Below are 21,854 nucleotides of genomic sequence, written 5' to 3' on the forward strand. Positions count from 1 at the left end.
CCCTTGGAGTACCAGCTGCACATGCAGCTCCTCTCTCTGAACTCGCACACATGGTTCAACATTAATTTAACATTAGCAGTGATAAACTTTTACCTCAACTCCCCGGACAATGTTTATCTCCACATACCTAACCTATGATTTTGTGAGGTTCAAACTTAAACAAATGGAGATTGAAGTAGCATATCTTTAACCAGGACTGTTTTACTGAATTTGATGTTTTCTGTTCCTTCAGATCATATTTTCCTGTTTCACCAGTTTCTCCTGTTTCCTGCTGCGTTTTCTTTAAACGGCTCTGTCCCTGAAGCCAGCGTTGATACGGATGCTGCAGCAAAGCCATTGTGAACAACTTTGTCTCTGTGTTCTGAGACTTGACACGATATGAGACACTGCAGACCCACAACACATCATGAGCATTCAGAGTTTGGGAGGAGCATTAGGAGAGTCCCTGGGCTCTAGCCTGACTGTGCGTATGAGTGGAGCAGGTTGTGGTTGGAGTGCTCTCTCCCTGAAACCTGCACCCTCGGCACGTATCGCCTCAATTTTCCAAACTATGGTCCCGACTGGTTATACCAAACTACAGGAGGAGCGACTGGCCATGGGTGATCTGGGCACTAAACCTGAGGCTGGCTCGCAGAATGGTTACAGGCAAGAGGCTTCTCATATTGAAGGCAGACGGATCCTCGAGCGGACATCTCGATCCTCTCTAACTTTATCTGACAGTGGTGATGGAGGCTTCTCTGAGACTGAGCCCATGCTCGCCGACGGGAGACTGTCTGGGGAGGAAGCGAGTAATGAGGAGGAAGATGATGAAGGATCAGACGTGCTGAATATGCCAAAGGAGTCGCCGCTTGCTATGGCTCTGCAGATTTTGGTGCCTTTTCTTTTAGCAGGATTCGGAACTGTATCTGCTGGAATGGTGCTGGATGTTGTTCAGGTAAGCTGCACTATATCACAGCCATGAAGCCACAGCCAGCTGGGCTTAGATCTGGAGACAGGCTGGAATTAAAGGCTCACTTATCTTACTGCAACTAGCACAAAGACCACAGCACTTTTCAGATCGAGGGGTGTCTTTAAGGGCAAGACGGAGCAGGTGGTTTTTACATCAGATTACATGTCAACAGAATGATACTCTCCCATATTTAGTGTTGTTACACTATCACAATTTAAACTTTGTCTGTTCACAAGCATATGTTTAATAACCGGGCTCAAGACTTATATTTTTCCAGTAGGGGTGCTCTTAAATGCAAATGAGACTATCACTATTTATTTTAACATAAGCTGTGAGTGGGTGGCACAATGGAGCAGTTGGTACAGCTGTTGCCTCTCAGTGAGAAGGTCGCTGGTTCAAATCCCAGCCTGGGACCTTTCTGGATGGAGTTTGCATGTTCTTTCCATGCTGCGTGGGTTTTTGCCTGGTCCGCCAGTTTCCTCCCACAGACCAGAAACATGCATGTTAGACTGACTGGTAACTCTAAATTGTCCTGAGGTGTGAGTGAGAGAATGAAGGGTTGTTTGTCTCGTTTGTCTTCATACGTCCCTGTGATGGACTGGAGACCTGTCCAGGGTGTTCCTCCCCCTTTCGCACAGTGACGGCTGGACACGGGCACCAGTGACCCCCGTTACCCAGACAGGAAGAAGTGTGTAAAAATAATTGTTGAATGTATGGATGAGTAGTGAGTTACTGACAGACTATGTCGTGCCTCAGATTTTAGACAACCATTCCATGCTGGTATTTGCAGGCCCTGCGGATCTCCTTACTCAAGTTCAAGTATCTTTATTATTCACAAAGTTTGTTTTCTCAGTCATCCTGGATGACTGAGAAAACAAACTTTGTGTTTTTGAAACCATTAGTGAAAAGGCCAGACTTCAGGGGTATCTGAGGCAGGCTTGAAACACAAGAGTCAGGGTGGCTTCTGGGTAATACCAGATGGCTAGGCCTCAGACTGACGAAGCCTCTTGGATGAGGGGCGAAACATTTCTTTTTAACAAAAAAACGAAGTCCAGATGACATGATTCAACCTTTTTTGTTATCTTTATTATTGTTTGCATCACATGTGGTACATGAGGTGGAACAAAACTGTGTACACAGGGTCCCAGTTACATCAGCTACACATTAGGGGCCAAGATGGTGTAGGGGCAGGGCAGCCGTCTTGGGACCCAAATGTCCTGGGCTCGATCCCCGGTCATTGCACATCTCGTGGTGTCTCTGAGCAGGACACCTAATCCCGAATTGCTCCCCGGGCGCTTGCATAGCTGCCCACTGCTCCACCTGGGTGTATCCCAGGTGCGATGGGTTAAATTTAGAGAACCAACACATAACACATTATCCAAAAATAGCAAAACTATAAAGTGTAAAAAGAAAATGTATAAAGATCCAAGATAAACGCTAAACACTAATAATGTAAAATAATTCGGTATACATTTTAAACAGCAGCCCTCAGTAGAGGTCTGGATAGACCACCACAGATTTGCTACAGATGTTTTCTTCTGAAAAGCCTCCGTATCCTTTTGCACTCTATAATTTTTTTCTTGTTTAAAACCTTTTTTTTTAAACCAGGAAGAATCCACTGACATTATTAATCTCTTTTACAAGGATGGCCTGGGCAATATACAGCAACACAGTCTTAAGAACAGTAACAGGAGTATTAAAGTATTTATAACAAAATGTCCGTTAATAAAACATAAAATACAATGTAAGTAAAAAAATCACAATAAGACACTTAAACATTACAGGTGCAAGATGTGACTGAAAGACCATAATGTATGATGGGGCGCCCATTGTGATCTTAAGACACCCCTGAAAACCTCACCAAGACCCTTCAAAGATCATCCATGTTCCAACTGAACCTTGTTCCGTCACAGCCAGTCATTGTTGTAAATGGGTCCTTGTTGCCTCAAATACAGGAGGTTTTAGAACAGTGACTGAAAGACCGAAGACACCTTAACTGGACAATGCTAAATGGGTTTGAGTGCTGGTGGTGTAAAATATGACCTGTGACATGTCTGCAGCACTGGGATGCGTTCCAGTACATCACAGAGATCTTTATCCTGGTTCCTGCGTTACTGGGTCTGAAGGGGAACTTGGAGATGACTCTGGCCTCGAGGTTATCTACAGCGGTGAGTTGTGGTTTGTTGGAACATGTCCACTCACCTGGTATCACTCACAACAATTAAAGGCATAGCAATGTTTTAGGAATGTATTGCCCCTTTTCCACTGTGACGGCGCGGGTCAAATATGCTCGATTCACCACGGTTTTGAGCTGTTCTCCACGAGTACTTTGTACCTGTTTCACCCCCATTTTTTGTCCCTTCTTCTCAAGGGGTCCAAGCGAACCGAGCCAGCATAAAACGTGACGTCAAAACACTGTCGGTCACTGATCGGTCAGGGGGAGGAGTCACTGGGTCTTTCAGAAAACTTTTCACCGATCTGCCATTTGCAATTACTTGGAACAGTGGCTTTTAAATACTTTCAAACAATAATGACAACACCGTGGTATAATGTTGAAGTCCAGGCGTTTTTTGTATTTGGTGGCCGACGACAAAATTCAGAGGGAGTGAGATAGAGCTCCGCCAGTCTCCCCGGAGCTTCGGAGCCTTCTCGGGGCGTCATCTCCCCGGCTCCAAGCTCCGCCAGTCACCACGGAAGATCCTCCGTGCTGCCGGATCGGGCTCCGTGGTATAATGCTGAAGTCAAGGTGTTTTTTGTGTTTGGTGGCCAACAACAAAATTCAGAGCGAGCTAGTAAACGCAGAGGATCATACGAGCTGCCGTCCCGTTGAAGCATGTGAGGCCGGGGTCCGGGCCCTGGCCTCACATGCTCACGAAGCCCGGATTCTGAGCCCTGGCAGGTGGGAGGACTGGGACGAAGGGTGGAAACTTTTTTTTTTAAACATTTTATGTATAAAAAAACGTTGTTTTTTTTAAAATCAGTGAAGATTAAAAATAATAAACGGTGCCGACTTTATCATGAAATCCTGTTTTCACTTTAATGACTTTATTAAATAATCTGTTAACTCAGCTGAAAAATCATAAAAAGACAAAATTATTGGATCTCAGGAATATTTCCCTCAAACATGTTTAAAGAAGAGCTACAGCCTTAAGTTCAACTTTATTCTAACCCACACATGTACAAATCACAAAACAAAGAATTAAACTTTAAATCAAAGCTAAAATAAAATAATCTGTATACAAGAACCAAAACCACACATCTAAATTGAACAATAAAAGTAGACACAATGAGTACAAATACATCAAATGATGAAGAAAAATATAGAACTTTAAATACAGATGTTTTTGTAGAATCTGGTTCATCAGAGATTTAATTCAAGTCAGTTTATTTATATAGTGCCAAATCACAACAGAAGTCGTCTCAGGGCACTGAACTGAAATATTCATATATAAAATAATAATTTAACATTATTTATCTGAGGAGCAGACTGCTTTGAGTTTAACTCCATCACAGAACTCTCACTCTTAATGGTGAACTAAAGTTCATTAAAAGTTTGTTAGCAGGGTTTCTATCTATCTGTCTATCTATATGTCTGTCTGTCTGTCTGTATCTGTCTATATCTGTCAATCTATTGCTTTCTCTTTCTCTCTCGATATAGCTATACATATATAGTTTAGTTGGATCATTTTAATAATCTGTATTCTTTTTAATTTACCTGAAACTTCAAAATAAATTCTCACCCTGTATATGAAACCTGTTTCAAGTCATGATTTTGAGCTAAATCCAGATTTTCCATCTACAGTGTTTGGTAAATAACTAGTGTCATAACAAAAGTCAAGATATTGTTAATACATCTTTATTGTCAACATTTATACTAAAATGATACATCGATGGAAGGTAACAGCCTCTTTCATCTTTAATGGCACGCTGTTGCTCCAGAGCTGGACGTAAACAAATTGTAGGTCTGCTGCAGTTATTTTGCTGGAGAATCACCTGAAACACACACAGCATGTATTACTAAACCGTATTTAATTGACACCAGGTGGTAAGGGGATTTGGAATCTGGACCCGCCTACAGAACTGGTCACAATGGAAATGCGACGTGTAACCAGCTGATCTGAGCCGATCTGCGCTGTCAAAGTGGAAAAGGGGCATATGTGGCCCACCACCTTTTGTGCCAGAGTTTTAGACTAAAACCACTTTATGTGGAGAAATAATGGAGTTGTAGGCATTTTGGTGAAAGCTTGAAATGGACATTATGCAGGATCTCATGTGACATTGTTAGGTCTTGAGAGATGTGGTGGCACTCACAGGAGTATATTTTGTACTAACTATTCAATTTGTAACTTAATGTTTGTAACATTCATTAAGATCTAGACATTTTTGTGTTAGTTAATGTTGATTAGCTGTGGAGGCCATCTTGAATTGGGTTGAGAGTTGTAGATGTACATCCAGTGGGTACTTTCTGAAAATTTGAACATTTCTTGAATCATTGAATAGATTTTAATCAGTCAATCAAGCAAGCTTTATTTGTATACAAACTTTCATACAAATCAAATTTAATTCAAAGTGTTTTACAGTGGCAGGAAAAGTTTTCAGTAAAAGCCTGACCAATCCCATGTGTTTTTGTCTACATTTAAAAGTACCACAGTTATGGACTCCTCTCAGACCCTCCAGCACAGAGCTTGGGCAAGTAGAGCAGAATCACCAACTGTTTTTGTTCTGCTCTGTGGACTAGTTCAAAGATAAATCTAATCTTAAACCAAAACCATTTCTCTGAGATAGACTGGTGCTTGGTCATGAAGAGCCTTGAAAACCAATAGGGGTGTAACAAAACGTTTCAGTATAGCATGTTCGGTTCAGTCCACATGCGTACCGTTTCGGTTATTTTTTCATTAATTAAGTTTTATTAACAAGAGATTATGCGCCACGGAACTAAAGTTTCTAAGCGTGCTTCAGCACGGTGCTATTATCTTGCAGCACTCTAGCATTAGCAGCCTAGCATGTTGTTGTGGTTTCCTGTTTGAGAACATTAGAACTTTCTTGTTAAAATACAAGTGAACAAATCCAAAGCTGTGTGTCGACGTTGTTTCACGGAGAATGGATCTGCTGCAGCAACACGTCTAACTTAACACACTTGAAACGCCATCATCCGAACGTGAATGTCTCTTCTACAAGCAAGAAAAGCAGCTTGGTGCAAACACCGATAACAGCAGCATTTAAACAACTTTTTATCAGGTAATTCAGATCGGTCCAGAGCGATAACACAAGCTGTAGGAGTTTTTAAAGCGGGTCTCAAGAACTTTAAAGCCGGCGCATCAACAACATTCGGACGTAGATCCAGAGCTTTAAAAACTCCTACAGCTTGTGTTATTGCTCTGGACCAATCTGAATTACCTGATAAAGGTTGTTTAAATGCTGCTGTTATCGGTGTTTGCAACATGGTGCTTTTCTGTAGAAGAGATGTTCATGTTCGGACGATGTTGTTTCAAGTGTGTTAACAAGTTAGAAGTGTTGCTGCTGCAGATCCAATCTCTGTGAAACAACGTCGACACACAGCTTTGGATTTGTTCACTTGTCTTTAAACAAGAAAGTTATAATGTTCCCAAACAGGAGACCAGAACGACATGCTAGGCTGCTAATGCTAGCGTGCTGCAAGATAATTGCACCGTGCTGAAACACACTTAGGAACTTTAGTTCCACAGCGCATAATTTCTTGTTAATAAAATATAATGAGTGTAAAAATAACCGCAACGGTACGCACACGGACCGAACCGAACATGCTGTACTGAACGGTTCAATACACCCACATGTACCGTTACACCCCTATGTGACAGTAGTCCAGCCTACTAGTCATAAAACAGGAACCAGTCTCTCGTTGTTGCTCAAATAGAAAAATAGCCTAACCCTGAGAATGTATTTTAATAATAAACTGCTGTTTTTGTTACTGATGCTACAGGTGCATTAAAAATAGAACATTGTGAAAAGTTCACTTCAGAAAGTGAAACTCATATTTTACATGGGGCGGCTGTGGCTGAGTGGTTAGAGCAGTTGTCCTCCAATGCAAGAGTTGGGGGTTCTAACCCACCAGCAGTCACATGCTGAAGTGTTCCTGGGCAAGACACTGAACCCCTCGTTGCCTCCGATGTGTGTCCCATCGGTGTATGAATGTGATCTAAAGCTCTGATTAGTCTCTTTAGAATGATTTGTTCAATTAGCTTTGTAGAGATCTAGTAGAGTGCTGTATGAATGGGTAAATGAGGACACAGATTGTAGTGTAAAGCGCTTCGAGTATCTCCATAAGATAGAAAGGCGCTATATAAATGCAGTCCATTTACATAGATCTATCACAGAGTGAAATATTTCACGCCTTTATTTATTGTAATTTTGATGATTATGGGTTACAAATAATAATAATAAAATTCAAAACTCAGTGTCTCAGAAAGTTAGACTCTTCCACAGCCATCTTCTGGTACCTTTGCCTGTGTGGGCCGGAGCAGAGACCTACTGGAAACTGAAACAAGCATCTCCATAAAGCTCGTCAGCAGCAGTATGGAATCTCTAAAATGTCCTGCTAGATGCAGCGTGGACTGTGGACTTCAGAAAACCCAGTGGACCAGCACCAGCAGAGGACATGGACCCAAACCATCCCTGACTGTGGAAACTTCACTCTGGACTTCAACAACGTGGATTCTGGACCTCTCCATCTTCCTCCAGACTCTGGGACCTTGTTTTATAAATGACATGAACATTTACTTTAATCTGAAAAGAGGACAGTGGACCACTGAGAGACAGTCCAGTTATTTGTGTCCTCAGCACTTCTGACATTGCCTCTGATTCAGGAGTGTCTGGACTTGATAAATGAGCCGTTTGTGTCTCATGTCCAGGAGTTCATCAGCTGATCAGTGTGTGACACCAGGAGTTAAAATATTCAACCTCTTCACAATATTCTCATTTTCTGAGATTCTGAGTTTTGGTTCTTCATTGTCTGTAAGACATAATGATCAAACTTAGAATAAATAAAGGTTTGAACTATTTTACTCTGTGTGATAGATCTATGTAAAATATGAGTTCTATTTCGTACAGGCTTCGCCCTTTAAGAGCTGTCGCTTAGTGGGTTTTATCCCGTCATGCACTGAAAAATTTAGTCCACGCCCACCTGTTGTGTGGGCCCCACCCGGTCCGTATAAATTACGTTAAGAGCGGGTAATCGGCTCCCATTTTTCTTCAGCAAGCTAATAGCACTGTCAGAAGAGCGAAGAAGGGAAGTTGTCCAGCTTGATCAGCTCAACCTTTGTTAAGGCTGCCTGTGGCCCCGCCACGCCAACCTCATGCCGCCTCGGTGAGTTCTCCTCCCCGAGGAGAAGCAGACGAGCAGTCTTGTTTCAAGGTAAGCGCCGAGGAATATTTCTCAGTGGCGGGTCACTACACGCTGGACGACACCATCTTGTAATTTTCCTTTTATTGCTGACTCTCGGAGCGAATCGGATGGCTCCTCCGGGACAGGCTACGTCAGCAGCAGCCCCCGCTGCTCACTCCCTCCTGGAGAGCGTAGTGTCGGAACGAGGGTGGCTGAGTGAATGCCCCCCCCCCCCCCCCCCCCCCCCCGACCTTTTTCGCATCGGCGACCACACCGCTCCCAGCCGTCGGTGCGGAAATTCCCTCGGTGCCCCCCTGGAGCCGAGCCTGGCGGAGGTTTTCGGAGCAAAGATGTCCAGGTTGGATCAGCGTCCTGCGCCTCCGGGTAAGCATGCCAGACGGTGACGTCGCTCTCCAACCGAGCTCACCAGTGTGCGTTCCAGGCGGCCGCAGCAAACAATACTTTGCGCTGCTGGCGTACAGCTTTTCAAAGAGACTGGAGGAGACGTACAGGTCCTTCTCAAAAAATTTGCATATTGTGATAAAGGTCATTATTTTCCATAATGTAATGATAAAAATTAAACTCACATATTTCAGATTCATTACACACAAACTGAAATATTTCAGGTCTTTAATTGTTTTAATATTGATGAATATGGCATATAGCTCATGAAAACCCAAAATGCCTGTCTCAAAAAATTAGCATATCATGAAAAGGTTCTCTAAACAAGCTATTAACCTAACCATCTGAATCAACGACGTAACTCTAAACACCTGCAAAAGATTCCTGAGGCTTTTAAAAACTCCCAGCCTTGTTCATTACTCAAAACCGCAATCATGGGTAAGACTGCTGACCTGACTGCTGTCCAGAAGGCCATCATTGACACCCTCAAGCAAGAGGGTAAGACAAAAAAAGAAATTGCTGAACGAATAGGCTCTTCCCAGAGTGCTGTATCAAGGCACCTCAGTGGGAAGTCTGTGGGAAGGGAAAATTGTGGCAGAAAACACTGCACAACGAGAAGAGGTGACCGGACCCTGAGGAGGATTGTGGAGAAGGGCCGATTCCAGACCTTGGGGGACCTGCGGAAGCAGTGGACTGAGTCTGGAGTAGAAACATCCAGAGCCACCGTGCACAGGCGTGTGCAGGAAATGGGCTACAGGTGCCGCATTCCCCAGGTCAAGCCACTCTTGAACAAGAGACTGCGTCAGAAGCATCTCGCCTGGGACTGCTGCTGAGTGGTCCAAAGTTATGTTCTCTGATTACAGTAAATTTTGCATTTCCTTTGGAAATCAAGGTCCCAGAGTCTGGAGGAAGAGAGGAGACACAGAATTCACATTGCTTGAGGTCCAGTGCTAAGTTTCCACAGTCACTGGGGTGTCAAGTCATCTGCTGGTGTTGGTCCACTGTGTTTTATCAAGCACAGGGTCTATGCAGCTAGCTATCAGGAGATTTTGGAGCACTTCATGCTTCCATCTGCTGAAAAGCTTTATGGAGATGAAGATTTCATTTTTCAGCATGACCTGGCACCTGCTCACAGTGCCAAAACCACTGGTAAATGGTTTACTGACCATGGTATTACTGTGCTCAATTGGCCTGCCAGCTCTCCTGACATGAACCCCATAGGGAACCTGTGGGATATTGTGAAGAGAAAGTTGAGAGACGCAAGACCCAACACTCCTGATGAGCTTAAGGCCGCTATCGAAGCATCCTGGGCCTCCATAACACCTCAGCAGTGCCACAGGCTGATTGCCTCCATGCCACGCCGCATTGAAGCAGTCATTCATGCAAAAGGATTCCCGACCAAGTATTGAGTGCATAACTGAACATAATTATTTGAAGGTTGACGTTTTTTGTATTAAAAACACTTGTCTTTCATTGGTGGGATGAAATATGCTAATTTTTTGGGACAGGCATTTTGGGTTTTCATGAGCTGTATGCCATAATCATCAGTATTAAAACAATTAAAGACCTGAAATATTTCAGTTGGTGTGCAATGAATCTGAAATATATGAAAGTTTAATTTTTATCATTACATTATGGAAAATAATGACCTTTATCACAATATGCTAATTTGTTGAGAAGGACCTGTAGAGCTCCCTCTGCAAGGCAGCTGACGTCATCCTCAACCTGTGCGCCTCTTCTGCTGTCTGCCGGTCTCGCATCGCAGCCCAGAGGACGAGGTTTTCCAGAGGTCCACCTGGCTCGTCACTCCCCCTCCCTCTCGGAGGAGCTGCAGAAGGCTTTTTGTTGGAGGGCCCCATCAGCGACGGACACGCTGTTCGGGACCAATTTCAAGGCCATGCTAGAAAACTTGAAATAGTCAGAGGAGGTGTCAGAGACTTTGCGCCATCTCATCAAGCTGCATGCCTCATCCCGCCCCCGGCCCACTGGAAGCATCGTCGTGGGCAAAGACAACGACATTCCACGGCTGCAACAGCGTCTCCCCGCTCCGCCGCCAGCCCCGCCCGTCAGAGATCACCCCTCCTCATCCCGGCAACCGGCGATTCAGCATTTCCCTGAGATAGCCAACAGGCGGCGCCCTGGGACAACAAACCGCAGAGCTCATGGGGAGAAGATTCAAAATAACGGTTTGCGGAGGATGTGTGTAATGATGACACAAGCTTTAAAATAAAACAACATTCAAAGATTAGTCTGATTTTAGCCTGTCTGTCAGCTCGGAGGACCTCACAGCAGCTTCTCACTCATCCTCCACACAAAACGAGCCGATGGCCTTAAAAAAGGTTTTTCAGAATCACCACAGCTCCAAAATAAAGTCGAGACGCTAGCATGACACAACAGTCTAAGCGAATGTGGTCCGCAGAACGAGTCCAGTGGAATAACTCGTTTTCAGCCCGAGCTGCACGCTTTTCACCGCAGCGGTGTCAAACGCGCGCTTCCGCGACGCCGGCAGCCTTCACTCAAATGGCGCTGTGTTGATGAAGGCATGCACACCTCTCCCCAGCGCTCGTCGGCTCGCATCAGCAAACACGTGAGACCGCAGAACAAATCCAGTGAGAAACTTCGCCCTCAGCAGGAGCAGCACGCGTCTCACCGCAGCGGTGTCAAATGCGCGCTCCCGCGGCGCTGGCAGCTTTCACCCAAACAGTGCCGCATTGATGAAGGTGCACTCACCTCTCCTCAACACATGCCGGTTCACATCGACATGAAAATGAACCCGCAGCCTGAGCACGGCACAGAGGCGCGCTCAGAGCCCGTTCGAGAAAGCCTCGCCTTGGGTCATGCGGAACACACTTCCGCAGCGCATGACGGCAGTCAAGGCTGTAGTCTGGTTGACGTTCGTAAGAAACATGATGCACCACCTAAACACGCGCCCACTCCACGAACGTTACACGAAGTGGCGGCGGACATGCTTGCCAGACAGATGGATGAGCAAGCTGATAAACAAGGTTTATACGCTACAATTCGCAGCTCAACCCCCTCCGTTCGGAGGAGTTTTAGAGACGGTTCTGTCATCACCAGACCAGGTCTCATCCCTAAATGCAAAAGTCCAGGAACTTCTGGTAAAAGAGGTAATTTCCAGAGTTCCCGACGGAGAGGAAAACACAGGGTTTTACTCACATTACTTCCTGGTTCCAAAACGGACCGGAAGAACGAGACCCATTTTGGACCTGTCAGTTTTCAACAAGGCGATCGTGGACAGACCGTTTCACATGTTGACAACCAGACAACTGTTGGACAACATCCAGAGAAACGATTGGTTTACCTCCATCGATCTGAAAGACGCCTACTTCCACATACCGATTATCCCAAAGCACAGAAAATTCCTCTGCTTCTCCTTTCAAGGGATGCAGTACCAATACAACAGTCTGCCGTTCGGTTATTCCCTTGCAACTCGTACGTTCTCAAAGTGTGTGGAGATGGCCCTGCAACCATTACACAGAGCAGGGATGAGAATTTTGTTTTACCTAGACGACCTGTTGCTGCTGTCACGCTCCAGACGGGAAGCAGTGGCGCAGACTCAGGTGCTGACGTCACACCTGCTAATCTGGGCTTCGCCATAAATTGGGAAAAAGCTCGATTCTCCCGGCCCAGACGATTGTTTATCTGGGAGTGGAGCTAAACTCGATCACCATGAGGGCTCGTTTATCACAGACAAGAATCGACACTCTAAAAGACCAGCTCCATCACGTAAGACTTGGCAGAGTGGTAACAGCCATTTCCGTCATGAAGCTGTTAGGAACGATGTCGTCAGCTCACACATTGGTTCCGCTGGGCTTACTCCACATGCGACGCCTCCAGAGGTGGTTTGCTCATCTGCGCGTGGATCTGGTAAAGCAAAAGAGACGGATGATCACTGTTCCTCCCACCGTGAGAACAGACCTCCGACACTGGGAAAAACCCCTGGTTCTGTCGGAGGGAGTCCCCATCAGCAGACCTACATCACAAGTGTCAGTCTTCACAGATGCGTCGCTGTGAGGTGGGGGGGGGGGGGGGACATGCCTATCCCGAGCTGTAGGGGTGCTGTGGCCACCTCACACAACAGCTCATATAAACGTTCTGGAATGTCGCACGGTTCTGAATGTGATTCACCACTTTGCTCCTGTGCTGCAAAATCAACACGTTTTGATTCACACAGACAACAAGGTTACTGCTGCATACATAAACCGGCAGGGGGTGTGTGCGCTCAGCCCAAATGTTACACATTGCGAGAAAATTACTGTGTTGGGCACACCAAAATCTGCTCTCCATCAGAGCAGTGTACATCCCCGGTGTCCTCAACAAGGGGCAGATGTGATGTCCAGGGGCGGTCCGCATCACGGGGACTGGACCCTCCACCCCGATCTGATGGCTCAGACGTGGCAGAAATTTGGCAAAGCAGCTGTGGACCTGTTAGTGACATGGGAAAACGCTCAGTGTCAACTATGGTTCTCACTGAGCCCGCGAGACGAACCACCGCTAGGGGTGGACACGTTTGCTCACAGCCCATGGCCCAAAACGCTTCTTTACACATTTTCCCCACCTCCTCTGATATTACGGTTTCTGAACCGAGTTCAGGAGAAGGGATTAACAGCTCTCCTGGTGGCTCCCGAGTGCGTGAACGCACCATGGTTCCCGGTTCTATGACGCCCGTTATCGGGGCACCCGTGGAAACTGCCGTGGAGAGAGGATGCTCTCCTCCAGGCAGGAGGAGCGATCAGGAGTTACCCAGAAATAGTCCAGCACCTTTGGGTCTGGCCGCTGAGCGGATCCGCTTAGAGAGGATGGGTCTCCCTCAAGATGTAGTGCGCACAATCCAGGATTCACGTGCTGCGTCCACCACAGCGCTGTACACATCAAAGTGGACAGCTTTTCAGCACTGGTGTACGGAGAAAGGTGTAGAGGCCACTTCATGTCTACTAGGTAGCGTGCTGTCCTTTCTGCAGCAGCTGATGGACAGAAATTAGGCATTCAGCACGATTAAAACGTACGCTACAGCCATTTCTTCCTGTCACGAAGGTTCGGGGACTGAACAGCTTTTAATCTTCCACTGATGAAGCATTTTTTTAAAAGGTGTACAGAGACGCAGGCCTGTTTCACGCCCACTTGCTCCACAGTGGGATTTAACGCTGGTTCTGCGAGCCCTGATCAAAGCTCCATTTGAGCCGCTGAATCAGGTTCCAATTAAATTCTTGTCTCTTAAAACAGCCCTGCTGCTGGCTTTAACATCCACTAAGACGGTGAGTGATTTATCTTCCCTCTCTGTCGCTCCATCATGTCTCAGAATTCAGGCTGATGGAAGCTCAGCTGATCTGAGACTTAATCCAGCTTTTATGCCTAAAAACATCACGAGCTCTTTTAAATCAAGAGAGATATCGTTGGAGGGTCCCCCCCCACACACACACACACAAATCAGAAGAAGAAGCATCTTTTCATCTTCTTTGTCCTGTGCAGGCGTCGACGTGTTACATAGCGCGCACGGCCGCAATGCGTCAAACTCAACATTTGTTTGTGCATTATAGACATGCATCTGCAGGTCGCCTGTTATCCACCTAGCGCCTGTCACACTGGCTGTGTGAGGCCATTTCTGAAGCCTACATAGCGTCAGATTTAGAGCCTCCTGACAACCTCGGGGCACAGGTATCGCATCTTCGACTGCTTTGCATAATGGTATGACAATGTAGGATATTTACACTGCGGCCACGTGGTCAACACCCTGCTCATTTATTCGCTTTTATCTACGTGATGTGACGGCTCGTTCCATGACACATTCTGTCCTTAGTGCTTTAACAGAATGACAATTGTTGTTTCATGGAACCTCGTTCAACTCGCATCTGACTGCATGCATTTCAATTAAATTAAATTAAATTAAAAAATACTTTATTAATCCCAAAGGGAAATTATTTGTTGTTGTAACTCGTTATCCTTATTTCATTAAGAGATGTTATAGATGCTGATGGCTGTAGACAGGAAGGATCTCTTGTAAAGGTCCATCCCACAGTGGATCCTACGAAACTGGCTGCAGATGCCGTCCGATCCGTCCACCCAGACTCGGCTGGCCTCTCGGTTCCCCCGGGCTGTAGGACCGCCCGAATGCCGGGCAGAACTCCTCCCAGAGTGATGATCACTCCTCCCAGCAGTTTGCCGAGCTCCTTGTTGCTGTGGACAGCCAACTGTAGGTGCCGAGGGACAATCCTGTCCTTCTGCTGTCATGAGCCATGTTTCCTGTTAGTTCCAGGATCTCAGTGGTCAGGCACTCGAGCACAGCTGGCAGGTAAATGAGAATGTGTCCACAGAACATCCTTTCAACTCATTTGAGATTTGGGGCTGTAGTTGAGATATTATTTGAGCTTTTCAGATGTTAATCCGCTGCTGTTGGTTGTAGAAAACGTCTTGTTGCCATGGTTACGCATCATAACAGATGTCCAAAACTAAAAATGTTCAAGTAAAAATCCTTCCAGCTGCACAGCATCAGATACCAGAGGAATCAATCATCCAGAAAAATGTGAATTACATCCAGAAAAAGAGGAATTAAAGTTTCCTAAACCAAAATCTCAGAGTGAAAGTAACAGAGCTGCTCCAACATGCAGCCACCTTGAGAGGCGCAATTCTAGAACATTTACAGTGTGAGATGTTATCAGTCACAAGTTGTGACTGTTGTTCTGGTTCTATTGTCACTAATCAGTTCATGACTATTGTTACCAATCAGTTAATTTGATTAATAATCAGTTCTCTGGTTATTATTAATCTGTTCATATTGATCAGCCGTGAATCTGTTTGGTTCACAGCCTTTTTTTCAGCGTCTTTCTTTCCCCGTTGAAAGCTTTCCGGGGCGCTCATGCACTCAGAACGCATAGCTACACAGCACGCGTCTGTGCATGGTACGCATAATTACACAACGTGTAATTACGCACATGGAGAGCTGAGTGACAAGACGTTTTTGGGCAAGCTGCCGCTTCGTATGGTGTTCGAATGGACCCAGTGAGGTGAGGACTACATCTGCTTCGCCCGTAACCCACTAAGCGACAGCTCTTAAAGGGCAAAGCCTATACGAAATAGAACGTTGGTTACATACTGTAACCCCAGATTCTATGAGTATAGGCGTAGCCCTTTAAGCGCTGGGCCTCACTGGCTCCTAAATGGCTGAAGAAAAAGCTATTTGGGAGCCGATTACCTGCTCTTAATGTAATTTATACGGACCGGGTGGGGCCCACACAACAGGTGGGCGTGGACTAAATTTTTCAGTGGGAGGCTTTGCATGACGGGATAAAACCCACTAAGCGACAGCTCTTAAAGGGCTACGCCTATACTCATAGAATCTGTGGTTACAGTACGTAACCAACGTTTCACTTTCTGAAACGATTGACAGAAATATTGAACTTTTTCATGATATTCTAATTTTTTCAGACGCACCTCTAGATTTCAGTTCAATTCAGTTTATTTCTGTAGCTCCAAGTCACAACACAAGTCTTCTTCTCAGGACACTGTACAAAAGCATTCATACATAAAAAAAGCCAATTATTAAAAGTTATCAATCTAAGGAAGGAAGATGATGTATCTAACAAGGTTGAGTCAGGTTCTCTGGACGGATTCTTCTAGTTGCATTCTCAAATTAAAATCTGAGTCAGATGTGACACCTTGTGTTTGCTTATTTCATAGTGGAACAATATATGAATTTATGACTCACTGATAAGAGCAAACTAAGATCTGTCTGAAAAATGAGCTTCGAAACAGCTGAGTTTCTTTGACTTCATCATGTGTGGGTGTTCATTTGTCTGTACTGTTACACATCACTAAACGCATTTGAAGAAAACAAACAAAATACTGGATGTACATCTACACCTGCTTAACTTTCTTGAAAGATTTGGGATGTGTGTCCTGCTCCATTTGATGTGAGCAGTTAACATAAAACAAGCTCTTTTCATTTTGAAACATCTTCAAATTTATTGTAAGAGGTGAAATGTTATTTATTAGTACTTGTATTGGTACTCACTATTGGCAAGTATTCAAATGAAAGTACTTGAAAAAGATGTGCGTCCCTACTGAATTATTTTGTCCTTCCTTTTAGGTAAATGTTGGTAAGATGGACTCTCCCATAGAGAAGTGGAATCTAATCATTGGCAACCTGGCACTAAAGCAGGTAATCACACATTTGTTGCTTTAAATTGTTTTCATTGTTTCTTTTTCTAAAAAAAAAAAAATTAGTTGGTGCCACAGTTCTTATTTCTATTAGTTTGTTGTTGTTTCTTTGTTCTGCTGCAGCCTAACTGTGTTTTCATGTGTTGCAGTGTTTGTAACTTTTTTACTCTGTTTGGTAGGGAGGTGGTAGCTAGCATAACAGTCTCAGCTAAAGTTATTATCATGCATGCTGGACTGTGGGACAAACCCCAAGAACTTAAAGAAAACACACACTTCTGGTCAAAACAAGCAGCAGAAAGACCCACACTGAGAGTCATACTGGTGACCTTATTCCTAGCCCTCATGATGCCTTGCTGAATTATGGATGCAACTCCTGGCGCATACCAGAACCGGCCTTTGTTTATGTGTGAACAGTGCAAACTCATGTAGTTTCTCTGATCATTGTGGATTTAATTTAAACATGTAGGAACACCACCTGTCAAAGCTCAGACAGGACAGTATCATCATCTCTGCCTGCTGAGGACGAGCTGAAGAAGTGGCTGCAGATTGATTACATCTATTAGCATATTTAGCTACTTCATTAACTCAGTTCTTCTGATGGTGAAGTGATGAACAACCTGAAAAGCTCTGAGGTGTATTAGTGTCTACACAGTAATAAGGTCGGTTGTGTTTTGTTAAAAGAGGTGGGACACAATCTGATTGACCTTAAAGCAGACATAGAGCCAGCCAAAGTCTTAAAGTCCTCCATCACTGAGCTTGGGTTAATCATAGAGAAAATCATAAAACTGAAGATGAACAAATACTATAAAGCTGTGACCTCAATACACTTGAATCAAACCTGATGTTCTCATTACTGTTTTCAATTATTCTAAGGATCCAGCGTCTCTTCTCTGGTGGTTTATTGTAGTCCATATACAAAAGAAGGATGCAGGTTTTCCTCCGTCGGCCGTTTGTTAACAAAGTGAAATGAGCTCACATACAGAGTTTTGGGTGGTCGCTTCAAGTTCACATTTTCAGACACATTTTTCTTAATTCCTCATCTGTAGGGAGGAGATGGAAACTACAGTATACCTCTTTTCACAGGATCTCTTTTTTTTTTTTGGGTCCATGTTCAAACTGTCGTTGTAGCCACTGATTCAGTTTGGTCTGTTTGTTCTGCAGCCATGAACACAACAGGTACCTGAACTCAGCACGGCTATTTCAGTAAACTTTATGGTTGTTACATAAATGTAACCAAAAACAGAGTTTTATCTGCTAAACTGAATTCAAATTACTTTCAAATAAACCACGGTCTGTGCTCCACTACCATGGCTAACCAATGCTTACTGCCAAAAAAAGTCCATGCTCAATAATCCAGGTACACAATCCAACAATTTTCAGTCAGGTCATCTGGACAGTTTCTTTTTTTGCTGAAACGTGTCACCTTCCATCCAGAAGGCTTCATCAGTCAAAGCAACACAAAACTGATTCTTCCCCCAACAGCTTACTCCACAAAGTGGAACAAACCAGTTATGTTGGTGTTAAGATGGTCTCTTTCGTACGCCCCCTCCTCTGGAGCCGGCCCTCTTCCTCGTCGACAGTTGTGTCAAACTGGTTCAAAACCAAAAAAGGTCCATGCTCAATAATCCAGGTATACACCATCTTAGCACCAACATAACTGGTTTGTTCCACTTTGGAGTAAGCTGTTTTTGGGGAAGAATCAGTTTTGTGTTGTGTGTTTCCTTGACTGATGAAGCCTTCCGATGGAAGGTGAAATGTTTCAACAACAACAACAACAACAAAAAAGAAACTGTCCAGATGACCTGACTGGAAATTGTTGCAATGCTTACTGCCACTTCCTTTGTCTGACAGGCAGTTGTACCCATAATCATCAATACAGTAGAGCCCCCATGAATGGTAAATGGACTGTACTTATATAGCGCCTTTCTATCTTATTTCAAGACACTCAAAGCTCTTTACATTACAATCTGTGTCCTCATTTACCCATTCATACAGCACTCTACTACATCTCTACAAAGCTAATTGAATAAGAATAAGGTGGATAGTAGAATTTACATTTCTTGTTTTAAAATAAATAGGATTAAATAATAAACAGGAGTCTGCAGCACATCTAAGCACTTTTTTAAGCTATAATGTTTCCACTACGCTCTTTATGATCGGTTAGAATTCACCTGATCATGGCAAATAAAATAAAAAAATCTAATTGAATCCTTAGCTATTACAATGCTGCTACACTCTTAGTCGCTAAATATGTTTCCTGCTATTTTCTGCATGCTTTCACTGAGTTGCTTTCATTGGCCCTTATCAAGCTCTGCACATTAGGAGGATATGCTACCACCTACGTTAATGATCACTCCACACCTCGAGCATGGTTCTCTGGACATACAAGCTAGAAGATCTTACTTAAATCACCATAGTACTACTGACACGGCATTCTGTCTGCACTGGGTTGTGCCAATAACTCTTCTGCTGCAGCAGCAAGAGCGACTTTAACCCAAACTTCTCCAGCTTCATGTGCACATCTCTAGCTTAGACATAGAAGAACTTCCACACTGGGGCTACTGTTACCAGAAGTGTGCATGTGATCATCCTGTCACAGCTTTTAAACCGTACGTGAAGCTCAGTTATGTAAGTGCACAGAAGTGCACATAACTGCATTCGCAACAAAATCAGGAATGCGTAGTATCACCTATTACCACACGCCTTTGTGTACTTGACCGAGTTATCAGCACAGTATTTCCTGGTGGGCCGGTCTGATGTGTGGGCTGCAGGGCTGGCGCTCCCTGTTTTTTTTTTTTAAAGAACTTTTTATTAACAACATTAAAACTCAGATCACCGCTGTACCTGGGCTACCCTACCTCGACCTAGGGCCGGCGGGCGGCGGCAGTGTTTTTTTTTTCACAAGTCGGATCCGTGACACAATCTGTCAATCAATCCAGTAGGCGTGTCAGCAACTGACCAATCGACTACCTCAATTTGTCCCGAAGGTAAACGCCCCTTCTCTGCAGATGCAGTCCATCAGTTTTTTTTTCTAGAACTTTACTAACAACACAAAACAAGAATGCAACAAGATACAAATACTAAATCGTGATTGGTGTCTGCCCTCACCCACACCTCCTCCAACACCTTTCAGGGGTTCACCACAATCCCTAGACATCAACCCCCTCCTCATCATCATAATGGACCCCAGCTGCAACCTGCTTCACCTAACACCCCTCCCTCTCTACCATCGTTGCCTCCAATCATCATCAGCAGGGAGGCTGTGAGGACAGAACTCAACAGTCTACGTCCAAACAAGTCTGCATGTCCAGATGGATTAAGCCCCAAACTCCTGAAAGGATGTGCGGCTCAGCTGTGTGATGTTTTTCGGCACATTTTTCACCTGAACCTGAGCATGAGGGTGGTTCCTGCTCTGTGGAAAACAACATGCCTGGTCCTGGTGCTGAAAAATAACCATCCAAACTCACACAGTGACTACAGACCTATGGCCTTGACATCACATGCCATGAAGTCTCTGGAGAGGCTGGTTCTGAATCACGTCAGATCAGTGGTGGAACCATGCCTATACCCCCTACAGTTTGCATACCAGCCACGCATTGGAGTTGACGCCCTCATCTACCTGCTGCACAGAGCCTACATGCACCTGTACAAGGCAGGCAGGACTGTAAGAGTCATGTTCTTTGACTTCTCCTGTGCTTTTTAACACCATAAGACCTGCTCTACTCTGCAGTAAGCTCCTGGACATGCAGGTGAATGACTCCCTGGTCACTTGGATCAGAGACTACCTCACTGGTCAGCCACAGTATGTGAGGCTGCAGAACACCTCTGACACCATACTGAGCATCACAGGGGGTCCTGTACAGTCTTCTCGCGGTTTCTGTTCACCAACTACACCTCGGACTTTAGGTATAACTCACAATCCTGCCATCTGCAGAAGTTCTGGATGACTCTGCCATTGTGGACTGCATCACTGGTGACCAGAAAGCTGAAATCCACAGGAGCTGAGAAGGACAAGGAAAGAACTGGTTGCTGGTATTAAGAGGGCCAAGGCCACATATGCACAGAAGATCAAGGGTCAATTCACCTCACAAGACCCACGGAGCATGTGGAGGAGCATTAAGTGTATAACAGATTATAAAAGCAGGAGCGAACAATGCCCCAAAGACCCATCACTGCCTGATGCCCTCAACAAGTTCTACGCACGCTTCGAAGACCCGTACAGACCACCCAGTGCCAGACTCACCTCACCACCAGATGAAGAGCTTCTCAGCATGACCCCAGCAGAAGTAGTTCAATTCAGTCTATTTATATAGCGCCAAATCACAACAAAGTTGTCTCAGGACACTTTACAGGAACATTCACATACATAACAAAGCCAATTAGTAAAATTCTCTATCTAAGGAGGCCAGCAGACAAGTTGAATCTTGGCTTCATTGCGGTCTCCCATCCTGAGCAAGCACAGTGGCAACAGTGGAAAGGAAAAACTTCCTTCTAAAAAGAAGAAACCTCCAGCACAACCAGGCTCAGGACAAGCGGCCATCTGCTTTGACCGGCTGGTTGGGAGGACAGGAAGGAGAGACAGACGAACATAGAATGGTAGGTCCAGATATAGGCCCAAATGTCCGTGAAAGACAAAAACACATGTTAAGGATAGAAAAAATAATTACAAATACAAAACAGGTTGAGCAGAGTAAGTAAAGGCAGTAGCAGAGTGAAAAGTAAATGGTAAATGGACTGTACTTATATAGCGCCTTTCTATCTTATCGAGATACTCAAAGCGCTTTACACTACAATCTGTGTCCTCTTTTACCCATTCATACAGCACTCTACTAGATCTCGATGTAACCAGAGTAATTTTCTCCATTTCTATCAGAATAATTTCGTTATTTATTATAATAGTATTTTTCCCCCTTACATTTTATTTTTCTGTGGTTGAAATTAGGTTCCCAAGAAGTAATTTCTTAAAGA

The 21,854-nt window shown here is 44.6% G+C and overlaps 1 protein-coding gene across 1 annotated transcript in view; it reads left to right on the forward strand.

Moving 5' to 3' along the window:
* The first annotated feature begins 254 nt into the window (after positions 1-254).
* The window catches only part of LOC119428573 (solute carrier family 41 member 2), an 86,205-nt gene continuing 64,605 nt past the window's right edge, over positions 255-21,854 (forward strand). The window contains exons 1-3 of the mRNA XM_037696255.1: positions 255-934; positions 3,010-3,117; positions 16,816-16,887. Coding sequence (XP_037552183.1) covers positions 407-934; positions 3,010-3,117; positions 16,816-16,887 — 708 coding nt within the window. The 5' untranslated portion in view covers positions 255-406. The remainder of the gene's footprint in view (positions 935-3,009; positions 3,118-16,815; positions 16,888-21,854) is intronic.

The sequence above is a fragment of the Nematolebias whitei genome, chromosome 22 (assembly GCF_014905685.2).
Source record: "Nematolebias whitei isolate Nwh7 chromosome 22, NemWhi1, whole genome shotgun sequence".
In the NCBI taxonomy this organism is placed as follows: domain Eukaryota; kingdom Metazoa; phylum Chordata; class Actinopteri; order Cyprinodontiformes; family Rivulidae; genus Nematolebias; species Nematolebias whitei.